The sequence below is a fragment of the Pogoniulus pusillus genome, chromosome 12 (genome assembly GCF_015220805.1).
Source record: "Pogoniulus pusillus isolate bPogPus1 chromosome 12, bPogPus1.pri, whole genome shotgun sequence".
Classification (NCBI taxonomy): Eukaryota; Metazoa; Chordata; class Aves; order Piciformes; family Lybiidae; genus Pogoniulus; species Pogoniulus pusillus.
In genome coordinates, this window is record NC_087275.1 from 30,223,637 (window position 1) to 30,251,636 (window position 28,000).

The following is a 28,000-nucleotide window of genomic DNA, read 5'->3' on the forward strand; positions in this document are numbered from 1 at the left end:
AGCAAAACAAAGCCTCTGTACTTGCCTGAAACGCCAAGTAACGATCCGTGTCAAAGCCCGCGGCAGCCTGCCTGTGGTGTCGAGCACCGTGGCATGCCCTGGGCAAGGAACGGCCTGGTACGGGGAAGGGCTTCCAAACACTGAAGTTTCCCTTTGGGCTTGGTACGTTTTCCAGCCTGGCAGATGCACTCTCTTCAAACTGTTTAGCAGCCTGACCTAGAGGCAGGACCCAAAGGAGTGCTTTCAAAACGGGAGGGACCTGCTGGCCTGCCGCATGTTCTTTGGCGGGAGGTAAGTGCAATGGAGAAACTCAAGTTGGGGTAAACTCCCCAAAATGAAAGGGTAGGATTGTCCCCAGACTGCCTGCTCCTCAGAATATTGTCAATAGATACAGATTAATGCCACAGAATGAGAGCTGGGTCCTGGCCCAGATGTCTATGCCTGTCTCCAGGACCCACCAAGCTAAGTCACCCAGAGGGCAGGTGTGCTTTGGCATGCACATGGTTTTTAATCTTCTACGAACTTTGCAAGCATCACTTCTGTTCTTAGGTTACTGTAAAGGAGCTCTTTCATTTTACATTTAATTTAACTTGTTTTAAGAGTGATGTGGGATGTGTGGAGATGCTAAGTCGTGCTATCGCTGCAGAGTAATAATGCTGAAATCCTGGATTCCCAAACACTTTCACAACACTCCCAACCCAGTTTTCAGTGCATCCAGCAACCTACAAGGTTCACCTTTGTTTAGACAAGAGAGTCCAGCACGAAACATGTTACTGCAAGAGAGCTACATAATGAGGTGTGCATTGTAGTGGCTGAGTTAGCCAAGAAAATCCTTTGGCACACAGTGAAAAGTGCCTGGAGTCCTAGAAGAGTAATTTGGGATTTATGCAAACACCCTAGTTGGCTCATTTCATCCTCTGTTGGAGCAAAAATGGAGATGCCTAAAGAACAGAAGTGTTTCCAAAACACAAAGCAACAGCTGTTGGCTAGGAGTAGAAAAGCTAAGATTTGTCTCATGAGTTATGGATCTGGAGATTCTTCAGGACAGGGCTTTTGGTAGGGAGACCGTAACTTAATCCCCTAGCAGGGAAAAGACTCAGCCTAATTACATACATTTCATGAGTATACTAGGTTGGTTTTTATCCCAATCCCTAGAAATGATCTGACTGGGATCAGAAATGGAGAGCGCTGTCTCTGTGAAAGACAGCAGTGTTGTTGTGTGAAAGACTTAACAGTGTTGGCATTGTGTGAACTCTTTGTTATGCATTTCACAATGAGGAAGTCACTGTCAGGAAACCTACTGTTGTGTAAGAGCAGAAAGTGTCTGGCTTCTCTCATTCTGAAGTCAGAAAGGTCATATGATTTCAGAAAAGGAAGTTTCAGCAACAAAAAAACAATTCTATCACCTTGAAAACCCTGCTGTAACTTGCTGAGGAATAGGCTGATACTGTGTTACTCCACTGGAAACAGTTGATTTGAGTTAGATTTGAAATCCACAAGGCAGAAGAATAATCTCTTAAATCCTAAAGTGTCAAAAGTAGTTTAATAAAAGTGCAGAGACTACTATTAATAATAATACACACACATACCTAAAAGAATAAAAATACTATTGAAAAGGAAGGGGGGGGAAAGGCAAAAAAATCTGCCCCAAGAGGAGCATGGCCAGCAGGGCAAGGGAGAAGATTCTGCCCCTTTACTCTGCTCTTGTGAGACCCCCACCTCCAAATACTGTGGCCAGTTCTGGTGTCCCAGAGCTGTTGGAGCAAGTCCAGAGGAAGGCCACCACAAAGATAATCCAAGGTCTGGAACACCTCTGCTATGAGGACAGGCTGAGAGAGCTGGGGTTGTTCAGCCTAGAGAAAAGATTCCAGGGGGACCTTAGAGCTGTCTTCTAATACCTGAAGGGATCCTATAGGAAGGCTGCAGAGGAACTTTTTGTAAGGGTGACTAGCAATAGGACAAGGGAGAATGGTTTGAAGCTGAGGGAGAGTAGGTTTAGAGTGGATCTCTGAAATAAGTGCTTCAATATGAGAATGGTGAGACTCTGGAATAGGTTTCCCTTGGGGAGGCTGTGAATGCCTCCTGCCTAGAGATGTTCAAGGCCAGGCTGGATGAGTCCTTGAGCAGCTGAACCTAGTTGAGAGGTGTCCCTGCCATGGCAGAGACGTTAGATTAGATAATCTCTAAGGCCCCTTCCAACTGAAGCCAGTCTGTGATTCTATGGTAAATTAAGATACCTGGATCTCAAAGACTATGCTGCAGCTGCTTGGTTCTATATTACTATAGTTATTTCTCCAGAATAAGTAAGGCTTATAAGAATGGTAAGAATTAATTAGACTGATGGGTTTGTACTTTACAGCTTCTTCCTTTTGTCTCAGTTCTGTTCACGTAAGAGCAGGACTTGTGTCCTCCTGACATAGCTGAAGTTGGTGGTGAAACCTGTAATGACTTGCATAGTGTTTGGATTTTATCCTTGAGTGGTCCCTCTGCTTACCTGTACTTCTCCACAAGGGAATAAGTAGTGATAAGTCCCTTGAAAAGGATCAAGGGTTTTTTGCAGTGGTAAGTGGTCAGCAGAAGTGTTTAAGGTAAACTGATGCTGAATCACAGAATGGTAGAGGTTGGAAGGGACCTCCAGAGATCATCCAGTCCAGCCCCCTGCCAAAGCAGGATCACCTGGATGATCTTGGAGGTCTCTTCCAACCTGGTTGAGTCTGTGATTCCATAAGCCTGGAACACAAGCCCTGTGAGGAGAGGCTGAGGGAGCTGGGGTCGTTTAGCCTGGAGAAGAGGAGGCTCAGGGATGACCTCACTGCTGTCTACAACTACCTGAAGGAAAGCTGTAGCTGAGTGGGGCAAGCAGCAACAGAAGAAGGGGACACAGTCTCAAGTTGTGCCAGGGGAGGTTCAGGCTGGATGTTAGGAGGAAGTTGTTGGCAGAGAGAGTGATTGGCATTGGAATGGGCTGCCCAGGGAGGTGGTGGAGGCACCGTCCATGGAGGTTTTCAAGAGAAGACTGGATGAGGCACTTGGTGCCATGGTCTGGTTGACTGGCTAGGGCTGGGTGCTAGGTTGGACTGGATGATCTTGGAGGTCTCTTCCAACCTGGTTGATTCTATGATTCTATGAATGTCTATTTTCTCGTATCCTCATGCAATCTCAGTGGTGTTGCTGGCAAGTCTTTAGCAAAGTATGCTGTCACCGTTTCCTTGCTAACCTGTATCTCCCACAAGCGCCATTTGAGGTGACCAGTGAGTGCCACATACATTCTGGTCATTGTGAAAGCCACAGGCTGCAGTGGCCACCTATGCACAAGCCACTGAGAGGTGCTCACATAGGTGCCAGTTAGTTATCTGGAAGTGCCTCTGTGCAGACTGGGGGCTGCCTGTGGACCCCAGACAGGTCCAAGTGTTCTCTCTGCACTAAAGTTCTCGCGTTCCCAGTTAAAGGAATTTGTTGATGATTTGCCTGTGGAAAGCGCACGGCAGTGCTGTCCCGAACATCTCCTCCCTAGAAAATACCGATGATGCTCTCAGTTGCCTTCCCTAACACTGCCACCAAGTGACCAACCAGGGGACGAGGCCGTGGGTCCTCCTCGCCGTCCCCCAGCCCCTCCATCCCCGGTTCCACAGCCCTGTGGAGATGGAACGACTGAGCCTATGCCACTTGCGTGTCTTCTGGCCCAGGCTGGCTGAACCGAAGCTGCGGGTGGGGAGCAGGTCGGTGGTATCTGAGCTTGGTGCCACAGCAAACCCAGCGAGCTTGCCCTCTTGGCTTCAGACCTTAAAGGTCCTAAAATCCAACCATTAACCTAGCACCACCAAGTCACCACTAAACTATGTCCCTACACTCCACATCTATGCATCTTTTAAACCCACCAGGGACGGTGACTGCATCACTTCCATGGGCAGCCTGTTTCAGTGAATCATTTTCTTCCCCAGTGTCCAACTTTTGGCACAACTTGAGGCCACTTCCTCTTGTCCTGTTGCTTGTCACTTGAGAGAAGACACTGATACCCACCATGCTACAACCTTCTTTTAGGTACTTGTAGAGTGAAATAAGGTTCCTCTTGAAACTGCTTTGTCCAGGCTAAGCAACTTGAGTTTTGTCAGCCATTCCTCCTAAGACTTGTGCTGTAGACCACTCACTGGCATCATTGCCCTTCTTTGTATGTGCTCCAGCACCTTGTGGGCTATCTATATGTATGTATGTATACATAGCAGCACCATAGGCTGGGGAAAGAGTGGCTGAGAGCAGCCAGGAAGACAGGGATCTGGGGGTACTGGTAGATAGTAGCTGAAGATGAGCCAGCAGTGTGTCCAGGTGGCCAAGAGAGCCAATAGCATCCTGGCCTGGATCAGGAACAGTATGGCCAGCAGGACAAGGGAGGTTATTCTGCCCCTGTACTCAACACTGCTCAGGCCACACCTTGAGTGCTGTGTCCAGTTCTGGGCCCCTCAATTCAAGAGAGATGTTGAGGTACTGGAAGGTGTCCAGAGAAGGGTGACAAAGCTGCTGAGGGGCCTGGAACACAAACCCTATGAGGAGAGGCTGAGGGAGCTGGGGGTGTGCAGCCTGCAGAAGAGGAGGCTCAGGGCACAGCTCATTGCTGTCTACAACTACCTGAAGGGAGGCTGTAGCCAGGTAGGGTTGGGCTCTGCTGCCAGCACCCAGCAACAGAACAAGGGGACACAGTCTCAAGTTGTGCCAGGGCAGGTCTAGGCTGGATGTTAGGAGGAAGTTCCTGGCAGAGAGAGTGATTGGCATTGGAATGGGCTGCCCAGGGAGGTGATGGAGTCACCGTGCCTGGAGGTGTTCAAGCAAAGCCTGGATGAGGCACTTAGTGCCATGGTCTGGGTGATTGGCTGGAGCTAGGTGCTAGGTTGGACTGGATGATCTTGGAGGTCTCTTCCAACCTGGTTCATTCTACGCTTCTGTAATCTGCCCAGCTTGCTGTGTGACAGGAATGCAGGCTGATTAAGTGCACTTTGGGACAAAGGCTGAGAATGATTACAACCAAGGGATGTTTATTCTTATATCTGAGAATGAAGATCTGCACAGCTGGCCTGCCAAGCAGTTCCAGGAGGTAGTCTTGTGAAGAGAAGATGGCTTTGTTTTGTCTAAAAATAATGAGGCAAGGCCAATGCAACAAAACCGATTTTGAAGACTATAGTGCCTGAGTGGAGACCTCTGCCTAATTAATTGCAAAATTAATGTTGAAGCTGACACCCCTCGGTATGACATGCCAGAGTACATGCCAAACATATATGACTATGTTACTCAACTCTCCACTCAAATCACACTAAACATTATCTAAAAGGCTGAGTTTAGGATAGGAAAATCATGAGAGGAACGCCTCTCTGAGGGGAAAGACTGAAGATTGCAATGGGGACAGTCAATGGGCTGCATTCCCTTTCCTCCACCCACGACAGGGACACCTTCTTGGTTAAGAACTGTGCTTTCAAGTACACAGCTGAACTCTTGTGCTGCATTTCTATTATATGGTAGCCCTGCTGCTAAGGTTTGTGTCTCTGGTTGTGTTGGAGATTACCCAAGAATCATAGAATCAGGCAGGGCTGGAAGGGAGCACAAGGAGCAGCCAGTCCCAACCCCCCTGCCATGCCCAGGGACACCCTCCCTAGAGCAGGCTGCACACAGCCTCAGCCAGCCTGGCCTCAAACACCTCCAGCCATGGGGCCTCAACCACCTCCCTGGGCAACCCCTGCCAGGCTCTCACCACTCTCCTGCTCAACAACTTCCTCCTCACGTCCAGTCTGAATCTCTACACCTCCAGTTTTGCTCCATTCCCCCCACTCCTGTCACTCCCTGAGAGCCTAAAAAGTCCCTCCCCAGCTTTTTTGTAGCCCCCTTCATATGCTGGAGGGCCACCAGAAGGTCGCCTGGGAGCCTCCTCTGCTCCAGCCTGCACAGCCCCAACTCTCTCAGTAGCTGGAGCTCGGTTATTGACCGTTAGCGCCTTTATCCACAGCAACTCTGAACCGGCTGTACCTATCGCTCTAACAGACGAAACCCAACAATCATCTCAACCTTCTGAAGCTGTGTCGGTGCCAGAGTCACGGTGAATTTCGCCGGCTCCCCTGGCAGCGCTCTGCGCGGGCAGATGCCGAGGCGCTGCGAGCAGCGCGGCGCCGCTCGGTGCCCGTGTGGTGCGCGCTCCCTTCGCGGCACAGCGAGTCAAGAATGGAAACAACGTCATTCGTTACACAGCAGCCCCACGCAGCCGCCGGCAGCCGCGGCCCGCCGGCCCTAGCCGCCGCTCCGCGCCCGGGAGGCAGGCGGAAGGTGCGGCGGAGCGCCGGTGCGGCGGAGCGCCGGTGCGGGGAGGCCGGGGCGCCCGCGGGGCGCGCTCTGCGGGGGCGAGCCGCCAGTCGCTGGTGCCGGAGGACTGCGTGCCTGGGGCAGGCGTGGCTCCGCCGGCGCCGGGCGGGCAGCGGAATTCCTGACGGCCTTGACCCGGTTCCGGTCCTGCCCCGCTCACGGCGCGGCGAGCACCATGCTGGCTGCTCGGTAAGCCTGCCTACGTGCCCATAGACTCTGCCTGCGGGGCCGGGTTGGGAGGAGCGGGAGGCCGGGGCAGACGCAGCTCCCTGAGGGGACGAGGTGGTGGTTTCCGCACCCCCTGGGCCCGGCGGTGCTGAGGAGGTGGCTCGGGACCTCGGTTCGCCGCCGCCCTACCCGCAGGGTGCCGTGCCCCGACCCTCAGTCGGTGGTTTTCCAGCCCTCTCCCGTGGGGGCCCTCGGCGCGTAGTTGGGAGCGGCGGCGGCAGGGTGCGGCACCCTGACACTTGCATCAGCGCCGTGGGCAGCGCGGTTCGAAGGGCTGGCGTCTGGCGCGGCTGTTTTCCGCGCCCGGGTGGCACCAGGCTTGGTGAGACGTATCGGGAGTGCAGGCCGAGTTGAGCGAGCAGTCATCTGCGGGCTGTGCCGTGAGACACGGGTCCCGGAGCTGCGCCGCTCACGGAGCTTGCACCGCTCCCGTTCATGTCCTATCTGGTGCATACAAGACTCGGCAGGCTCCTGAGGGTACCCTCTCAAGTACCCTTGGTGTGCCTGCAGACAGGAAGGTGGTGTGCGTGTGATAGGTGTAGAGATGAAGGGTATCTATATAAAATGATGTGTACGTGGCCCTGCTTCTCTCTTGGTTCCTGGGGACTTGTCTCTTCTTTTTTGAGTTGAAACCTCAGCCTCTGCTGAAGAAAATTGAGAGATAGACAACAGTGTTCGTTGTCAGGATAGTTTCCTGAGCCGTAAAGAGGAGTTTTACTCCTGCTGACCCTCTCTGGTTTTGTCTCTCCACAGATTTGCTTGCTTGGAGGAGCCTCCTAGGCTACTCCTTGGTTGAACCCTGAATTGATGGGTGGATTACATTCTCTGAAGGGTTTCGGGTTGTTTGTTCTTGCTGAACAGCTAAGAGGATTGCATCTTGCACTTTGAGTTTCAGCAGTACTAAGCCATGGAGGAGACCAGGCTTAGTCGAGTTGGACTTTGTGGGAGGCTTTGTTGACTGCCTTCTTAGAATATTCCACCTTCCAACGCTGTGCTTCTCCTGCACAGGTGCAGGATGATTTCCTGGGTGCTGTCTGTGTCAGGATGTCTACGGTGCAGAAGCTGGCGTTTAGGCTAAGCTGGTCAGCCTAGGGCATCTGAATAGTCAGTGAAGAGAACAGCTACTGCCAGCAGATGATTCTTCCTTCCTGTTTTCAGATAAGGGCAGGTATCAGCTGGCTCGAATTGTTGTACTGATAGTATCTGGTCCTAAAAATGAGGGGTGGAGTTTCTGCAGCTATCTGCACCATTCCAAGGGTAAATAATGAATTATTTTCATGGCATTAATGAATTCTTCTGCTCTGGGTATAGGTTGTGCACCATGGGGAGGCTTCCTTCTATTCTGGCTAAGACACTCACTTCTGGGACCGGTGGTTCCCCAGTGCTTCCCGACATGGCCGAAGGTAAAGTGATTCGTTTGTACTTTAGAAGCTTTAGCAGTGCTTCTAAGGAGTCCATTGTTTCACGTGGTGGCCTTTCATGTGTTAATATGGTTTGGATAATGGACGTGCCCTCCACTACTAACTCATAGTATTAGTATTTAGGAAGCAGCAGAAAATCACCGTGTGTATTTGGAGATGAACGTCTAAACTGTGCAGAATCATTGAAGTAGCAGATTTAAGGGCTCACCTTTTTCAGTCTTGGAAGACGATGTGATTCTTTTTTGGAGGAACAACTGCTCCTCAAGGTGGCTCTAGGTACAAAGTCCACCTAGTACAGACAGGTACCAGAGAAAATGGCTAAGAAATTGGGGAATTTAGTGGAAATAATGTCTTACAAAACTTCTAATGTGTCAATACTGTACATTTCATAAGCTGAGAGAGAGATTTTAATCGGATCAGCAAGCGTTGCCTTGTGAAATGCCCTTGTCAATAGAGCTTTGTGTTGAAAGATTGTTTTGGTGCTCTGACAGTAAGAAACCATAATGTTCATGTTTCAGAAGCTTTCAGAAAAGTTCTCCTGCATTCTAAGTCCATGTACTGAGAAGAAGGGAGGAAGGAAAGGCTGGTACAGATAATTCCTTCATGGAGTCCTGTTTGTTTCTGAACTCTCTGCCCTTTGTTTTCTAAGCAGAAAGCACAAATATCTGCAAAACTAGGGTTATTTGTTGTTAGAGAACTTTGATCCATTATTCCTAATAAAAAGTAATTTGAAAGGTTAAAGGAGAGAAGCAAGGATACAGAATATTGCAGGCTTACAGATGTATTTGACAGTAGTGCAACCTAGAAGGCCAGTAAAAATAGCAAAGCAGTGAGGCTATCCTGGCCTTGCCTTGGTTTTGTTTCCAAGGAATACTGTTTTTTTTTTAAACTATAATATTTGTTAGTATTTGAGATTCTATTCCAAAATAGAAACATTTAAATAACAATATAAGAATTTCTGCTGATGTGTACACTAGTTTCCTTTAATTTGATGTCCATGCTTTCACAAAACTCCTAAATACTTAATGGCTTTTCACAAGCTTCCTCATAATTTTTGGGTCCCTGTTGGGCCCTCACTTCTTTTGTGCTTCTCCCAAAGGCTACAGAAAGCAGGACTTTGGTACTTTTGTCTGAGGTAGCTCTCATCCTGCTTCCTGAAAAATGCTTCAGATATTCCTTTTGGAGTTAGTAGTATTTCTCAACAGTACATGGTAGCAGCAAGTCTTGGAAGCTGGTTGGAATCAAGACTGCAAGCAGAGCCAGGTGACAAAGGGACTGACCGGCAAGTTTGCTTTGAAGGAAGGGATGAATTGGATTGAAAACACAAAGATTAGTGACTGTAAATCAGGCAAACCCAGACTGCTTCCTAAAATTAAGGAACACGTGCAGGTAGAACAATCAGATAGCTCTTTTCTAAGTGTGATTTGCATTGATTATTTCGTTGTTAATCTAATGTATGTTTTCCACTCCACAGGATGCTTAGCCATTCATGTCAATGATGGTGTGTTGTGGTAATCTGTACATACTTTGATATTTGCTATAATACTAAACTTACACAGCTACTGTTTCCCCTTCAGCATTCACAAAACCCCTGAAATGCTGTTATTCTTCTCTGTCAACTTACTTAAAGCCTCTTTGCCTTCAGTGAATGGCTCTGACCTTTATCTGTGGCAATATTGTACTAGATCTCTGTCAGCTCACAGTGTTTCTGGTGTCGTCATGGCTAACACACTTGGAAGAGGCTTATGGGATAGAAAGTCTCTTATGCAGCAGCTCCTGTAGGACTTAGCTTTGTTTTAAACATTTGAAGAGGTCCAGAGGAGGGCCTCAAAGGGTCAGAGGGCTGGAGCACCTCTGCTGTGGGGACAAGTTGCCAGATTTGGGGTTGTTCAGCCTGGAGAAAAGAAGCTCCAGGGAAGCTTCATAGCAGCCTTGCAGTACCTGAAAGGTCCTACACGAAAGTCAGGAAGAGACTTTTTACAAGGGTTTATTAGTGACAGGATGAGAGGTAATGGACTGAAGCTTAAAGAGGGCAGATTTAGACTGGAGGTTAGAGAGAAATTCTTTATAGTAAAGATGGCGAGACACTGGCACAGGTTGCCCAGGCATGTTGTGAGTGCCCCTTCCCTGGAGGTGTTCAGGGCCAGGTTGGATGAGGCCCTGAGTGACCTGGTTTACTGTGAGGTGGCCCTGCCCATGGTAGAGGGGTTGGAACTAGATGATCTTTGAAGTCCCTTTTAACCCAAACCATTCTATGGTTCTACGAATCTGCATCTTTCACTGAAGTCCAGATCGAGCTCTATATAAAAACTGATGCTAAAATGTGTTGTTGTGGTCTGCCTGAACCTAGATGCAGCCTGGGCAGGCCCTGCTGAAGGGGATGTGGATCTCATTGGCAGAGGTGGATGCAGTGATTGTGCCCATGGCCTGCTGCCCTCATGTCTTTCATCACAGTGCAGTGCAAGTGAACTCAGACCCTGCTGCTCTGGCATGAATGATCCACTCAGCACCATTTAGCAGATGCTGTGAAATAACACAGCATGATAATGCTGGATATTTACTGTGGCTGTTTTTGCACATTTAAAACATTTGCCAAAGAGAAAAAGATAAAGAGTTTGTTGATTTTTATACTTAATTATTTACTTAAATTTCTGTTCTTCACAGAGAGAGTGATTGGCATTGGAATGGGCTGCCCAGGGAGGTGGTGGAGTCACCCTCTCTTGAGGTCTTCAAGAAAAGACTGGATGAGGCACTCGGTGCCATGGTCTAGTTGACTGGCTAGGGCTGGGTGATAGATTGGACTGAATGATCTTGGAGGTCTCTTCCAACCTGTTTGATTCTATGTAAGAGAACTAATACCTAGTCATATAGTCATCCCATGGAGGATAAAAGAAAAACCTATATCCTTATGAGACTGTAAAATGGGCTAGATGTAGTTTGACAGCATCTTAGGAACACTCTTGTGCTTTGTCCCTTTTATTGCTAAAAAAAAAGAATAGAGTGATTCCATGGTCTCAGTCTGGGAAATGCTTTCTTCTGTGCCTAAAAATGAAATCAGAAGTATTAAGTGAGACTAAGACTGTGTAGTCCTGTTTGCAGGTTTGAGATTTTCTCCTGAGAGCTTTTTACCTCCCTAAAGTTAAGATAAAAGTTTAAACAAAGTGCTGTTTATACCCTATCCATCCCAGCACAGTCTGCACACTGTTGGAAATGGAGGTTTTGTGTTCTGGAAGCTGTAAGAGTGTTTCCTCTAACACTGTATCGCTCCAGTGCACAGTGTGGCTGCTTCACAGGTGGAGTATGAGTAACTGAGAAGTAGTATCAGTGCTTTAAACAAGCCCTGCTGCTTTTTTCACAAAAGAAAAGAAAAATAAAATCTGACCTTCCCACCCCTTCTGAAAATATAAATCAAGTTTAACATTTTCAATCAGTTAGTTTCACTGACTATTTTTTGTTCTCAGAATTAGTAGTGGAACTCTTCTAACTTCCCGCTGTGTTTGTAGTCTGATTTCCTAAAGAAATGAGGCCTAAGCAATTTGTTTTGTCTTTGTCTGCTTCTCTTCTTGTTACCCTCTTCTTCCAGAACCCTGTCAGCCAACATAGATGAGCACAGGTTTTGAAGAGAAACATGTTTCCACTAGCTTTGTGATAACTGGCTGCTGAATCAGAGGTTCGTTAGGGTACCAGAGCTAGTATTGGGGTCAGCCATGGACTGTGATGTTTGCTGGTGGTTGGTGAGTGGGATCTGTGTGTTGGCTGGCTGTCAGGAAGCCTCTTGCCTACCACTGAGCTAGCTATGCTGATGCTTGCCTAGAGGACAGGTGTAAGAAGCAGGTAGGGAAGGGAGCTGAAGGTGTTGCAGGGGAAGGAAAAAACAAGGGGAGGGTTTAGGGGCATAGCAGTGGTGGTGATGTGGGGAACTTGGGTAGGGAAGCAACAGAAACCCAAGTGAATGTATGGGGAAGGGGGGATAGAGCTGAGGCTGAGGAGGAGTATATGATTAGATTGGATTTTAGGAAGAAGCTCTTCATTACAAGGGTGGTGAGACTTTGGAATGGGTTGCCCAGAATGGTTGTGGATGCCCCCTCCTTGGAGGTGTTTAAGACCAGATTGGATGATGCCTTGGCAACCACATCTGATTGAGACACGTCCTTGCCTGTGGCAGTGGTGTTTGGATAGATGATCTCTAAGGTCCCTTCCAACCTAAACCATTTTGTGAAATACTTAGGAGATTTGGCTCTGTGAGCTCTAGTTTTCAGCAAACAGCTTGCTGATAACTGTGAGTGTTCTGACTGGGCCTTTAGCTGGAAAAGTGGCAAGCCTAATTATGTCTAATAGCCTAAAAGTATAAAGGATCAGCTTGTGACTCACCAGTGGCCCTCTTCTGTTGCACCATGAAGTTTTGGACTGTTTCAGTAGCCCTTCTTTGGTGCATCTCTATTTTGTCCTACCATTTGGACCTCCTTGTATAAAAATCTCTTTAAGCAACCAAGGAATCCCTACCATACATTTCCCAGCTTTTCTTCTGAGCTTGGAAGTTGTTGCTGTTGTTTTCAAGTGTTGCCATTGACCTGCCTAACAGTGATGGAATAGTTTGATAGATTTGCTGGGATCTTCTCACGCTTAATCTGAGGAAGAGTAGCAAAACTGCTGTGCAGATTGTTCCTGAAGTCGAGGAATGGCTTGTGCAGATCTGGTATTAACTTTGATGGTGCAGACAGTGCCAGAATCAATTTTATAGACTTGTTTCCAGTGTCTTAACACTGTGTTCTTTGAGGCTGCTAATTGAGGCTGTTAAACCCTTCTGGCAGCAACTAGTCTGCTGATAGTGCCTGCCTTTGTGGGTGGGTTTCTTTGAATAGTACCCTGCCTGTCTCTCATCTGCACCTCTCCTTTCTGATTTGTGTTATCTCCACGGTTTGTTTGTGTTTAGGCTGAAATATTTTCATGTCAATATTCCTCAGTCTGATTTAGATCTGCTCACTCTTTCAGCTGTTAACTAGCAGTTGCAGGTGTTTGATTGCATTAACAAACACTCTTTGTTGCCGTGTACACAATAAGCTGTGAAATCACGTTACTCAACCCATTACTGTGACATGCCCTACTAACAGCCTAATTGAATTTAGCCAAACTTTGGTTTCTGGGCTGCTATTTGCATGAATTTGCTTAATTTTCCTGTTGTGGGATGAGGATTGTGCCTTTTAGCACAGGCATCCTCGCATTCATCACTTGCAGAACCCAGCTTGATTTGCTTTGCCTTTTTTTGTTTGTTTTGTTTTTTCCAGTGCGGAGCAGATTGAGGGATATAGTGGGAGCATCCACCAACTGGAGGTACAGTGTGTTTTACTTCATTTGTGAAACCCAGGAGCAGCTCAGGCTTGTGTTAACGGAGGTTAAACAATATTAGCTTGCTGAGTGGGGAAGGGAAAAGGTCTAGCAAAAAAAACAACGCAAACAAGGTTTCTGAATTGTTGCTTTGTGGATCACAGTCTTCTGAGATATCTCTGGCATCTCTTTAGCATCAGGAGGACAAAATACATCATTGATGCTGACAAGAGTCTCCTGTGAGCTTTGAATCCAGTGGCAGTTTGACCTGTAAAATCTGTCTGGAAATGTTATTTTGCTGTTACCTCTTGAGTTGTCTCTTGGTGGATTACTCACATGGTGGCTCTATCCTGCACTGAATTAAGAGGCAGCTGAGCTGGTTCACTGTGAAGCAGGCTGCGTTATGAATGGCCTGGCAGCACACATGTCACTTGGGAAGGCTGTTGAGATTGGGGTCTCCTTAGTCAGGTTTAACAGAGTCAAGTACTGAGTTTTGCACTTGGGCCACAACAACCCCATGCAATGCTACAGGCTTGGTGGAGTGGCTGTAAAGTGGCCTGGTGGAAAAGGACCTGAGTGACAGCGATCTGGACATGAACTGGCAGTGTGCCCAGGTGGCCAAGAAGACTGATGGCATCGTGGCCTGCATAAGGAATAGTGTGGCCAGCAGGATTAGAAGTTGTGCTTTTGTACTTGCCACTGTTGAGGTCGCACTTCAAATACTGTGTTTGGTTTTGGGCTCCTCGCTATAAGGACATTGAGTCTTGTAGCTCAGTTGGGCTGGAGTATGTCCAGAGAAGGGCAGCAGCACTGGTGAGGTGTCCGGAGAGCAAGTCTTAGGAGGGACAACTGAGGGAACTGGGATTGTGTAGTCTGGAGGGTACTGAGGAGAGACCTTGTTGCTCTTTACCACTCCTTGAAAGGAGGTTGGAGTGAGGTGGAGGTTGGGTTGGTCTATTCTTTTTAGTATCAGGTGATAGGATGAGAGGAAATGGCCTGAAACTGTTCAGGTTGGATATTAGGAAAAAAAATGTTTATTGCAGAAGTGGTTAGACATTGGAATAGGTTGCCCAAAGAGGTGGTGGAGCCATCATCTCTGGAGGTGTTCCAGAAGCATGTGGACATGGCACTTTAGTCATTTAATGTCCGTGGTGGTGTTAGGTCGATGGTTGGACTCAAGGATCTTGGAGGACTTTTGCAACCAAACCAATTCTGTGACTCTGATCTTTTCTCTGCTATAATTTAGCTTACATATAATTTAAATCATTGATGTTTTGACTTTATTCAGGTTACCTTCTCTGAATTGGTGGTGCTAGAAGAGCAGTCCCTCAGGGGTAGTGCTCCCTTTGCTTTGTTGTTTCTTTCTGCAAGTTTACTCTACCATTGTTAGACGACTGGGTAGGAGGAAGGAAAGATTAATGTTCCCATTCTTTCAGCTTGCTGATCAAGTGATGAACTGATGACTTCTGTGAATGATAGCAAGTTTTAGCAGATTAGTTCTGTTTGTTGTTAGTAACCAGCACCATACATCCGCTTTACTTTGTGGTAAAGATTGTAAATGGACTGGTCTTTAAAGCTGGCACTGTAGAGTGAGTTGTGTTACCATAGCTAATACTTACAAAACCTCATATGCTAAATCATGCCTGATTTGCTCTTTTTGAGTGGAACCATTTTGGTGGCATTCAGAATGAAATACATTTCTTTCATCTCTTAGTGCAAACTGTTTAAAAACTGTTCAGAAGTTTTCTGCAGCAGTCTTGCTTGGCACAGCTCATTATTTGCATTCCTCTTCCTTTTCAAGGCACATTTACTATGTCTTGCTGTTTTCACTGGGTTTTTTGTGTTTTCAGTTTGATAATCTTCAATGTGACATCTTCTAGCTAGGGTTATAGTTCTGCAGTTGTGCTCCAGACACTGTATTTTTGTTTTATCTCACCAGTGATCATGTACAAGCAATGCAAGAAAGAAAAGCTCTTCATACTCTACTGGCAAAGTGTCAGGAAGATCTTCCTCCTAGGAGAATGAAGGATAGCTACTTGGAAGTTATTCTACCTCTAGGAAGTCAACCTGAAATAAGAGAGAAGTACTTGAATGTGCACAACAGTGTAAGGTAACAAAGCAACCATGTTGCATGTACAGGAAAGTATCAACTTTCATTTACTCTGCATGCACATATTTAATTGTCAACCCATATTTTACAGGTTTGGAAGGATACTTGAAGACCTTGACAGCTTAGGAGGTATGTATCTATGCTTTTCTGAAGGGAGCACAGGTGATGCAGACAAAATGAACCTGGGTACAGTTGAACACTGTTTGGTGCACTCTGCCCTTGTGAGACCCCACCTGGAGCACCACATCCAGTTCTGGTGCCCGGAGCATAAGAGGGACATGGAACTGCTGGAGCAGGTCCAGAGCAGGGCCACAGAGATGATCAGAGAGCTGGATAACCTCTGTTATGGGGCCAGGCTGAGTTGGGGCTGTTCATCTTGGAGAAAAGAAGGCTTTGAGGAGAATGACCTTCTAGTACCTGAAGTGGGGCTACAAGAAAGCCAGAAAAGGGACTTTTTCCAAGGTTTTGTAGTGATAGGATGAGAGGGAACGGATTGAAGGTTGAGAAGGGCAGATTTAGACTCCCTGGCACAACTTTAACTCATTTCCTCTCATCCTATTTCTGGTTAACTGGGAGAAGAGACTAATACCAGCCTCACTCCAGCCTCTTTTCAGATAGTTGTAGAGAGCAGTAAGGTCTGCCCTTAGCCTTCCCTTCTCTATACTAAACACGCCCAGCTCCCTCAGTTGCTCCTCGTAGGATGTGTCATCCAAACCCTTCCCCAGCCTTGTTCTTCTTCTCTGGACACACTCCAGCCCCTCTCTGTCTTTCCTGTTCTGTGGAGCCCAGAACTGAACCCAGTACTCCAGCTGTGGCCTAACAGGGCCAAGTACAGGGGCACCATCACTGCCCTGCTCCTGCTGGGCACATTGGTTTTGATCCAGGCCAAGATGCCGTTGGCCTTCTTTGCCACCCGAGCACACTGCTGGCTCATACTTTTGATGATGGAAGTTTGTGTTGAGTGAAAATCACATGAGCACTAGAAAAAAAACAAAACCTTTGCAGCCTTGTTTTTCTCCAAGGAGTCTGTTTACTTGGATGTGAGTTCATTTAAATAGTGGTTTGGCTAGTAGTAATTGTAGTGTGATAAATGCCTCTGCCTGTGCTTTCATGCCTGTAAGGCACAGTTTATCTAATCTACACCTCCTGAAAGGCACCAGTCTTTGAAAACAAGTCCTCAGATAGCATGTCTCCTTGGACAGCCTGCATGCAATTAAAATAGGAGGTAGGAATGGTAAGAGACAGTGGGTTGCAGGAGTAAAGAGATTGTGTGGGATGGGAAGTAGAGCAATGGGTTGATTTTAAAGTGCTCAGCTATGCTTGCAGTAAGTAAATATGTGTGTAACTGAGCTGCTGAATCACTTCTTTACAGCAGCCCTGTGAGTTACACCCATAAAAATGTGGAAGTCAGTTGCACTCCTACAGCGTGATACTTCAGTGTGTATTTTGTAGGTACTTCTCATGCTTCACAAAGATGGCTTTGGTCTGCCTCACTGAAGCTTTTGTTAAAGAGCTGACTCCATTTTTGGTTCTCCCTGCAGTTCTTATTTGCTACACTCACACCAAGCAGGAAATGCAGCCACGGTCTCCCTTATCAATTGTTACTGCTCTGGTGGATAAAATCAGTAAGTGGCTGTTGGGTCAGTAGAAATGTGTTCCTCTTTCAGCAGCTACTGCCTTCTCCTGTTTGTTGCTGAGAATACCTTCTTCATTCTCCTGTTCAGTTTACTTCATTTTTTGGCTTTGAGCCCTGAGTACTGTGGCTTTTGTTGAGGAGGGAAGAGCATTTTCAGCATTTCATGTTTTCCCTTCAAAGCACATCTGTCATTCTTCTTGCACTTCTGTGTTTGCTCTTCTTTTGGCACGTGAGTTTCACAGCTTCACCACTGAAAAGTATTTGTTCTGTTAGAGTTTGGCCTTGCTTTTGTCACATGTTCTGCTGAACATCTCTGTGAGTCTGCTATCTGTCTGTTATCTACATATATCTGTTTCCTCCTCCTGTTCTGCCTTTAGAAGGCTGGTAATCCAGAAACTCTGGGCTACTGTTGTTGTCCCTGGCAACAACTTTCTTTTCTGGGTAGTCTTTACATATGCTGCCTCTTGGCAGAATACAAGAAGGTCTTAAGAGAATCCAGTCTTTCTGATATTAGATGCTGTCTCCAGCAACCTCTGATGTTTGTCTTGCAGACTTGTGCAAGAAGATCATATACCCAGACCGTGACATCAAATTCACAGGCAACGTTTCTTGGGTTGGAAGGACCTCGATGGAAGTTAAGATGCATATGCTGCAGGTTAGTTCTTGGCATTGTCTCCATCTTATAACAGGCATGAGGTGCTGCAGGGTGTTGAAACAAGCTTCCTAGGGAGATGATGGAGTTGCCATCCCTGGAGGTCTTCAAGAAGCTGTAGATGTGGCACTTCAGGATATAGTTTGAGTCCAACAGTAACCCAACTGCCATTACCACCAATGATCTTGAAGGTATTTTCCAACCTTAATGATTCTATGGTATTAGCAACCCAGATTACATTTTCTAGACTAACTATTTTTTAAGGGCTTCATTCAGACATTGTGTTTCAAGACCAAGATGACTTCCAGAAGTTCAAGTGCAGCAAGATACTCTTTTGGTAATTTTTCTTTCGAAACATGCATTTTTCTTAAGCAGTGTTTTGCAGTTAAACTGCTGTACAGTGCCCCTCCAGAAGAAAATAGCTGGCTGTATTCTGCATGTTCTTAACTTCCTGATTGGCGTGGGAATGGGCTGCCCAGGGGGGTGGTGGAGTTGCAGTCCCTGGAGGTGTACAGGAAAAGCCTGGATGAGGCACTGTGGCGGTTTGGGTGTTACCTGCCCCTCCACTTTGGAAAATCACCCAGACTAGACTCAGCAGCTCTGGAAATTGAATGAAGCTTTCTATTTATAGCTTAGCAAAATACACAAGCAGTATATATGTTTACAGTATATACAGAAATATACAAGGGAAAAGGTAATACAGAAACACAACAGCCCTCCCAGAAACCTGAGTCCCCAGGAGGGGCTCCCAACCACCCTTCCACCTTCTTCCACCCTTCTCTACCTTACCCCAGACATTGCCTTGTGCCCAAGGTAGCTTGGAGGGTCGTCCAGGGGGTTAGGAAGCAGGTGAATTAGTCACACAGACAGCAAGTTAGGTCAGAGAGAGAGAGAAGTTCAGTCCAAAGCCCAGACAGCATCTGCCTTATCTATATTTTTGTTACATATCTCAGCAAGCCTGTGAGTGAAGTAGACCTCACCATTGTTTCCCTTTCACAGCCTGTAATCTAATTCTCCTCACCAAAACATTCTATCTAGGCTCAAACTAGCACAGACAGTTAGTGTCATGGTCTAGTTGCTTGGACAGGGCTGGGTGCTAGGTTGGATTGGATGATCTTGGAGGTCTCTTCCAACCTGCTTGATTCTAACAATCTATTCTAGGAATCTTTATATTTCCTTACACCTTTGCATTTTATAGACTTCTGAATGTTAATGCTGGGATTCAGCTTCAGTGTTAAATTGCATCTCTTCATCTTAGCTACTCTGTAGCATAATTTTTGTGCTACATTATTCAGTACTAAATAATAGAAAAGAAATGAAGGCTCTAACTAGGTTACACTGTGCAAGAAGCAAAAGGAATAGTAATAAGTAAAAGTTCTGAGCATTTCTATTCAGTAGGTTATAAATTGATCATTAGTTCACTGAAACATTAATTCAGATATTTAATTATTGAGACTAACAAAGATATGCTGTAAACACTGAAAGGGTATTAGTGGTTTTAATTCAGATGCACAGGTAAATGGTTTTTTTCAATTCAGTGGGTCTCCTTAAGTGAAGTCTCTGATGTAGAAGATGATGTTCTATCCAGAGGGAGCTGAACCAGACTGGCAGAGGCCAATGGGATGAGATTGAAGAAGGCCAAGTGAAGGGTTCTACACTTTGGCCACAACAACCGCGAGCAGCACTACAGGCTGGGGACAGAGTGGCTGAGAGCAGCCAGGCAGAGAGGGACTTGGGGGTACTGGTAGATAATAGGCTGCAGAGGAGGCAGCAGTGTGCCCAGGTGGGCAGCAGAGCCAATGGCATCCTGGCCTGCATCAGGAGCAGTGTGGGCAGCAGGACAAGGGAGCTTATTCTGTCCCTGTACTCAGCACTGCTCAGGCCACACCTTGAGTACTGTGTCCAGTTCTGGGCCCCTCAATTCAAGAGAGATGTTGAGGTACTTTAAGGTGCCCAGAGAAGGGCAGCAAGGCTGGCAGGGGCCTGGAACACAAACCCTATGAGGAGAGGCTGAGGGAGCTGGGGGTGTGCAGCCTGGAGAAGAGGAGGCTCAGGGTAGACCTCATTACTATCTACAACTACCTGAAGGGAGGCTGTAGTCAGGTGAGGTTGGTCTCCTCTGCCAGGCAACCAGCATCAGAAGAAGGGGACACAGCCTCAAGTTGTGCCAGGGCAGGTCTAGGCTGGATGTTAGGAGGAAGTTGTTGGCAGAGAGAGTGATTTGCCGTTGGAATGGGCTGCCCAGGGAGGTGGTGGAGTCACCGTCCCTGGAGGTGCTCAATCAAAGCCTGGCTGGGGCACTTAGTGCCATGGTCTGGTTGACTGGCTAGGGCTGGGTGCTAGGTTGGCCTGAATGATCTTGGAGGTCTCTTCCAACCTGGTTGATTCTATGATTCTAAGAGCTTGCCAAGAACAGTTTTAGTGTTTATAATTGTTTCTTGTCTCTCTTAGCTCCTGGATGGTGATTACAGCCCTGTGTTAGATGCAACCTTTGTCATGGTGGCCCGGGACCCAGAGAATAAAAGGTAATGTGTAGGACAGGAAAACACTTTTTAGACTCAGCTATACTGAAAATGGCAGAGAAGGCAGCCAGCTAAATATGTGCAGAAGCCATATAGTGTAGGTGATAAATAGGTCACATAGTTAATGTTTTCTGCTGTCAAGTGTTACCTTCCTGCAGCAAGCCTCAGAACATTGATTTCAATAGCCAGGTGATACCAGGAATTGCTGTTAGTCTTGGGAGCTGACCTTTTTCTTCAACAAATTTATCCCTGTGATTGAGTGGCCTGATGAACACATTATTGGATGGTTCTGTTGGAAACCCACCTGCTTTCTAGTAGATATTGGAATTAATCATCTTCTTGTCATTAAAATGGAAAAGATTTGAGCTTCAAGGATTCAATAGTGCCGAGTGAGTAGCACCATTAATTCCCCCGTAGACCTCATCAGCCTACAGTTTTCTTATGTAAGTAAGATGGAATTGATAAGTATTCCCACAGAACTTAACAAGAACCCCAACTTCATTATTTTTCTGCTTTTACTCTCTGTAATTCCTTAGCCACTGAACTCACAGGTTGATCAGTTTTAGTTTCAGTTTGGCCTCCAACTCTGGAGCCCTCAACACAGGAAGGATGTGAATCTGCTGGGGTGAGTGCAGAGGAGGACCACGAAGGTGATCAGGGGGCTGGAACACCTCTCCCATGAGGACAGACTGAGGTTATTCAGCCCGAAGAGGAGAAGGCTTGGGGGAGACTTCATAAGCAGCCTTCCAGTACTGAAGCGGGGGCTACAAAAAGGCTGCAGAGGGACTGTTTGCAAAGGTCTACAGGGATAGGACGTGGGGCAATGATTAGAGAAGAGCAGATTGCAGATTTAGATTGGGTTTTAGAAACAAGTTCTTCATCCTGAGGGTGCTGGAACACTGGAACAGTTTGCCCCAGGGAGCTAGTTGAGGCCCCATCCCTGGAGATGTTCAGGGTGAGGCCGGACAATGCTGTGAGCGAGCTGATCTAGTGGACTATGGCACTGCTGACTGCAGGGAGGTCTAACTGGAGATGACCTTTGGAGATCCCTTCTAACCTAAACCATTCTGTGATGAGTCTGTGATATTTGTGTGTGTGTTTATCTATTTCTGAGCATTTGTATAAGTGTTTGAAATAGAAAAGTAATTAGACATGATGAGGAAGAATGGCTCCTAAAAGTAACCATTTGGCTTCCTTTGTGAAGAGAAAAGACATGCTACATAATGAGGTTAGATTGAACTTGTGCAGTAAAATAAAGGTACAGACTTGTGCTCAGGACAGCCTGCTGTCATTTTCTTTTGATAAGTGGTTCACATGCTAAACAGCTTCTGGCTTTTGATAAGGCACCAGATAGATGATAAGAACACTTGGTAGCTACAGCAGTGTCCTCCTCCCTCCCCGGGAGCAGCAGTGCCATTCAGCGTTTGTGTGTCTGGTTTAGACTGTCCTGGATAATCACATCTTTGTTACAAATTGTGGGTCCAGTTGTAACTCTTTAAGAAGTAATGGCACATCACTTTGTCTTAATTATAGTAGATTGTGGGTTAAGTGTCAGAGTTAAAGCTTTGTGATCCTCTGTTGGCAGTTGCACATTATGAAATCCATGATTTATTTCTTTGATAGTCTCTGTCCACTCTCTACTGTGAGAGTAAATAAAAGCAGAAGGCTGTTAGAAGAATTTGTCCTGTGAATACATTATAAAGCTTGTTGCTTAGAAGTTTCTTGTCCATAGGCCTGCATTTGTTAATCCACTCCTTCCTGAGAGCCCTGAGGAAGAAGAAATCTTCAAGCAAGGGGAATGTATGTCTTATTCTCTGGTATTATGCACATCTGCCTCAGGTTTAACTTAATAGATGCTGCCTCCCTGGAATTGTTCAAGGGCAGTTGGATGAGCCCTTGAGCAACTGGTCTAGTGGAAGGTGTCCCTGTCTGTGGTAGGGGGGTGGAACTGGATGATGTTTATGTTCCCTTCCAACTCAAATCATTCTATGGAATGCTCCTCATTTGTTTAAAACCAGACTTCTTTTCTGCCTCCTGTGTGTCATTAGTGTTAGGAGAGTTTAAAAGCCACATTCTGGGAAAGCATTTGGCAGAACTGAGAGACAAAGGCACTCCTGATGTGCAGACACCTCTCTTTCCAGGCTGCTCACTGTATTTCAGAGCCGAGTGCAGCACAGACTTTCCTAACGCCCTGGCTGATTGATTGCTGCCATGGGTCTGCTGGGGCACCACAGCTCCTTGCTTGCCTGTGTTCTTTCTGGAAAGAAACAGGAGAGGGAAAGAGGAGGGGCAGAGACAAGAGGAAACTCAGGAAAGGAAACTTGGGAAAGGAGAACAGGGGAAGGAATGTGTAGCTGCATCTTCTTTTGTTTCAAGCTGGAAATTTAAAGCAGAGAATCAGAGAAACACTAAAGACTGAATAAACTGAACAGAAGATCTTTTAGGCTGAAATTTCAGTCAGTGTAGCCTATAGCAATGAGTTCTATCATAAATTTGCCTTCTTGTAGCAATGGCAAAACCTGGAGAAGGTTGTTCTGTAGTTTCTTGTTTGATCTGTTTTCTGGGCTTTAATGGGAGTACTAAAGTCTTCTGTGGGTGGGTATCATAGGATAGGTATAAAAGGTTGGTGAGGTAACAGTGAATTTCTGCCTTATTTTTCATTTGAGGCAGTTCTAACCCCCAAATTTCTGTAGGTATCTGTAGGACTCTGAAGTTATGGTTTTTAACTTTCAGGGGATAAAAGAGATTAAAAGAAAGAGACAATTGATTCCAGGTTAAGGTCTTCAGATCCAAGCTAAATGTTGCTTTTTGTTTGTTTTCTTTTGAACTCTGTTTTTAACGTTTAGTGAACAAGCTGAGGAGGATTGACTTCAGCACTGCTTCCTTATTGAAAATGGCTCCCACTGCAGAAGAAAGAAATGTTATTCATGACATATTCCTTAACACATTGGACACAAGGCAAGAAGTGGGAGGGGGTGTGGAGGATAATTGAAGTCTTATGAAAGAAGAAAGCAATGTGCCTTTTGAGTGGGTGCTTGTCAAAGGGTACACTTTTTATTCCCCCTCCATTTCACCACTGAAATTCTGTGGCAATTTATTAGAAACACAGTTACAAACTTTAATGTGACAGCTGCAGCTCTTGCAAAGAGTCTCCTGGCCTGAAAGAGTGTTAGCTATTGAAAGTGACTGTAAGTAGAAAGAGCTTCTGAATCATCTTGAGGAAACAGGTTAATGATGTTTAACCAAAGCAAGCAATGGAATGGTTTTGCAGCTGTGTCATTTGCACAATCTAAGAGTTTTCTACCATGATACCCAGGGGAAAAAAAAACCTGTGAGGACAGGAATTGGGCCTATTTTTATCAGGTTACTTTGCAATGTATTTTAAATACAATACTTGAGGATGGGATGGCATCTAGAGAGACCTGGACAGAGTGGAGAAGAGGGCTGAGGAGAAGCTCATGAGGTTAAATAAGGCAAAGTGTAAGGTCTTGCACCTAGGTTGGGACAATCCCAGATACCAATACAGGCTGGGGGATGGTGGAATTGAGAGCTGCCCTGCAGAAAAGGACTTGGGGAGTACTGGTGGATGAGAAGCTGGACATGAGCCAACAATGTGCACTTGCAGCCCAGAAGGCCAAGGGCATTCTGGGCTGCATCAAAAATAGCATGGCCAGAGGTGGAGAGAGCTGATTCTGCCACTTCGCTTTGCTCTGGTGAGACCTCACCTGGAGCTCTGTATCCATCTCTGGAGCCCTCAGTGCAAGAGACATGTGGAGCTGCTGGAGCAGGTCCAGAGGAGGACCATCCAGATGATCAGGGGGCTGGAACACCTCTGCTATGAGGACAGGCTGAGGGAACTGTGTGTCTGCATCTGTGCTTCTTTGGCTTGCTGAACTCTGCTGCTGTGAGCTGTAAAGGTTGTTGTTTCTTCCAAAGGACAGTAAGTTTCCGGAGTCGTAAACTGCCACCCAATTCAGTGTGGATGGAAGATGCAAAGCTAAAGGGCCTGCAGATATGTCATCCTCAGGTATTTTGAAAAGTATTAATCAGTGCTTTAAGGTTGAGGAGGGCAGATTTAGACTGGAGACTAGGAAAAAGATCTTTACAGTGAGGGCGGTGAGACACTGGAACAGATTGCTCAGGGAGGTTGTGGATGCCCCCTCCCTGGAGCTGTTTAAGGTCAGGTTGGATGAGACCTTGAGCAGTCTGGTTTAGTGGAAGATGTCCCTGCCCTGTGACAGGCTGGTTGGAACTAGATGATGTTTAAGGTCCCTGCCAGCCTAAACCATTCTATGAGTCTATGAATTACAGAAGCAGTTATTCAGGATTTGTCTTACCAGACTATTCAATCCATTATTTTATTGTAGTTCTGTAGTCCTTGCAATGTTTTCAGATCTTTGTTTCTTTTGACTCTTTTCTGTTACCTGTATGGACTGCTACTGCAAAAGATGAGATTCTTACTTGCTGTTTTCTTGCCAGATGATTAATTTTGTCTCAAGAAATCCCTTTGCAAAGTGGGTTTCTGGTTGCTGACACAAATCTGAGTTTTTGTTTTACGTTGTCAAATGGACTGGATGAGCTTCTATTAGATAAAGTTGCCTCAGCCACTTGGGCTTTTGCAGGTGTATTTCAGCAGTGTTTTTTATACATTCTCATGCTGAGAGTGCTGTTGAATGCTGTGAGCTGACACACAGCCTTCAGCACAACCCTGTGAGGAGAACAGCAGTTTGGGTGTTGTTTCTGCATGCAGGAGCGGAACATCTTCAACAGGATCTTTGGGGGCTTCCTTATGAGAAAGGCTTTTGAGCTGGGCTGGGCGACTGCTTGCAGCTATGGGTGAGTTGTTGTAGATCTGCAGTGCTTATGTAATGCAGAACACTGTGCACACAGAGATTGGAAAGGCAAGGTAACCAGCCTGCAGTCTGGAGAACTGAGCCAGGTGTCTAGAAGCTGGTACTGTCAGTGCAAGTGCAACCCAGCACTGTTTTACTCACAGCCTCTGTGTTTATGGAGACTTGCTCCTTGGAGCTCGGTTTTTAAGCAAGGTAGGAAATAAACCTTTTATTTTTTTTCTCCTGCTTTCTTTTATCTTGCCAAGCTACTGACTTTTGAAGATAAATTTTCTTTGTAACCATATAAAATAGATATTCCATTAAAGAAATGTTACATCATTTTCCTTGTCTACACAAGGAGATGAAGTTTCTCAACTTCATCTAGTGACTACTTGTGCTTAGAATATGTGTGGCTGAAGTCATCACCCAATAAAGATCTATGCATGAACTTAATGGAGCATGCATAGCCTGATAGGAAGTGAAACACTTCGGGGTGCTGCTTGGCAAACTTGAGATGTAAGGAATGATGCTTTGAAGATTGCCCAGCAAGTGGAAGCCATCAAATGCACTAATGATGCAATAATGTATCCTTGGAGAGTGCATTTTTTATGCACGAGAGAGCTTTTCTTCCTTGTATTTTCTCCTGGGTAATGACACAATTCTTTAGCACTTTTTGTGGGCTGTGTTTAAGAGACAGATTTCTTTTTCTTCATTAAAATGCTGACACTAAAATATTTTAGATTTCTCCAAACACTGTTCCTAAGAAGAAATTTGTCTTTCTCTTGCATAGGAGTTCCAGACCTTTTATTGTATCTGTTGATGATATCATGTTTCAGAGGCCAGTTGAGGTTGGATCCTTACTACTGCTTTCTGGGCAGGTAGGAGTTGACCTATTTTTGCAGAGGATAAAAGCTTATCTGTGCCATAGTCAGTGTTAACGACTGCTAACGAGCAGTGCGTTGTGAGGGCACACGACCTTTGCAATGGAATCTGCTACAGTTTTTCAGCGGCAGTGATAAATTCTGAGCTGTAACTCTTTCATCTTAGGTCTGTTACACAGAAAACAACTACATCCAGGTGCGAGTACACAGCGAGGTTTATGATGCAGATACCAGGGAGCACCACACAACCAACATCTTCCATTTCACATTTGTATCTGAAAGTGAAGTCCCACGGGTTGTCCCCAAAACTTATGGAGGCAAGTATCCAATTAATGCATTCTTACCATAGTTCTGTAGATAAGATGTCACAGAATCACAGAATGTTAGGGGTTGGAAGGGACCTCCAGAGGTCATCAAGTTCAACCTCCATGCCAGGGCAGGAGTACCTAGAGCAAGTCACACAAGAACGCATGCAGGAGGACTTGGAATGTCTCCAGAGAAGGAGACTCCACAACCTCTCTGGGCAGACTTTTCCAGGGCTCTGGCACCCTCATAGGGAAAAAGTTTTTCCTTCTGTTTGTGTGAAACCTCCTCTTCACCTATTGCCCCTTGTCCTGTCGTTGGACATCCCTGAACAGAGCCTGGCTCTGTCCTCTTGACACTGCCTTTCACATCTTTATCAATATGAATGAGGGCAGCCCTCAGGCCCCTCTGCTCCATGCCCCAGCTCCCTCAGCCTGTCCTCATCAGGGAGATGTTCCACTACCTTCAGCGTCTTTGTGGCTCTGTGCTGGACCCTCTCAAGCAGTTCCCTGAGGTCATTATTGAACTGAGCGGCCCAGAACGGGACCAGCTGTGGCCCATGCAGGCCAGAGTGGATGAGCAGAAACTCTCTGGAGCTACTAGCCACAGCCCTTGTAATCCACCCCAGGATGCCATTGGCCTTTGTGGGTTCAGAGGCACATGGCCCTTTCCATTGGGACATTGTTCATCCTAGGAGATGAGCTTTGGGCATTTGAATAATTCCCCAGGATTTCCTGGCAAGCCCCAGTTGTTTTATGCTTTAGTAGCAGTGTGGGTTGCATCTGAAGCTTTACTATTGTGTGTAGCTGCTGTGGCACTGCTAGGAAGTGTGATGGTTTGGGTGTTCCCTGCCCTGCCCCACTTTGGAAATCACCCAGACTAGGCTCAGCCAGCTCTGGAAATGGAATGAAGCTTATTATTTACAGCTTAGCACAATATACAAGCAGATATTTACAGAATATACAGTTACAGGCAGAAATATACAAGTTAAAAGGTAATACAGAAACACAACAGCCCTCCCAGAAACCTGAGTCCCCAAGAGGGGCTCACAACCACCTCTTCACCTTCCCCCTACCCCTCTCAACCTTACCCCAATCCCAAAGAAGAATGGAGGTTTGGCCAGGGTGTTAGGAAGCAAAGTGGATTAGTCAAAGAACCAGCAGAGAGGCTAGAGAGAAATGCAGCTCAGGCAGTTCCCCAGCAGAAGTGCCTTATCTATGTTTTGATTCTTCTTTTTATACATCTCAGCAAGCCTATGAGGGAAGTAGACATCACCATTATTTTCCTTCCACAGCCTGCAATCTAGTTCTTCTCACCAAAGCAGTCTAGCTAGCTTCAAACTAGCACATGAAGTTACTAACCTGGCTCTCTCTCGTCTCCACCTCGTTGCAGAGTCCATGTTGTATCTGGATGGGAAGCGACACTTTGCTGAACTCATGAAAGAGATCTGACACCCTGAGTGCTGTACCAGCAGTGTAGCAGGACAGAGCTGACACCAGATGTGGCTAACAGGTGTTTCTTACCCCACACACCAAACTCAAACTGCACAAGAGAAAAAAGCCAACCTTTTTAGTGCTATTTATATCTTGGCATATATTTTGCTTTATTGTGTTTTGTATTCTGTGCTCCCAGGATTCGTTGAAATCTATTTACACATGACAACAATTAAAAAAACAAAGGTTGAAAAAAGACAATCTCAAGCTTTAGGTAGATTCTCTTTGTCTTCTTTGAGAGACTTCATTATGACCTTT

General features: G+C 46.2%; 1 protein-coding gene across 4 annotated transcripts; it reads left to right on the forward strand.

The window, feature by feature from the left end:
• Window positions 1-124: 124 nt before the first annotated feature.
• Window positions 125-27,943, forward strand: ACOT9 (acyl-CoA thioesterase 9). Of its 4 annotated transcripts, none has more exons than XM_064152001.1 (16): window positions 125-291; window positions 7,879-7,970; window positions 9,463-9,489; window positions 13,274-13,319; window positions 15,253-15,423; window positions 15,515-15,552; window positions 16,965-17,048; window positions 17,611-17,714; window positions 20,163-20,236; window positions 21,966-22,033; window positions 23,080-23,191; window positions 24,170-24,260; window positions 24,984-25,069; window positions 25,856-25,943; window positions 26,113-26,263; window positions 27,642-27,943. In XM_064152001.1, exons 1-16 carry the CDS (start codon window positions 275-277, stop codon window positions 27,698-27,700), a joined length of 1,308 nt encoding a protein of 435 aa, XP_064008071.1. In that variant the 5' UTR covers window positions 125-274; the 3' UTR covers window positions 27,701-27,943. The 4 variants fall into 4 exon arrangements, with proteins under 4 accessions (XP_064008071.1, XP_064008072.1, XP_064008070.1 ...); XM_064152002.1 differs by lacking the exon at window positions 125-291 and adding an exon at window positions 6,371-6,528; XM_064152000.1 differs by lacking the exons at window positions 125-291; window positions 9,463-9,489.
• Window positions 27,944-28,000: the final 57 nt, after the last annotated feature.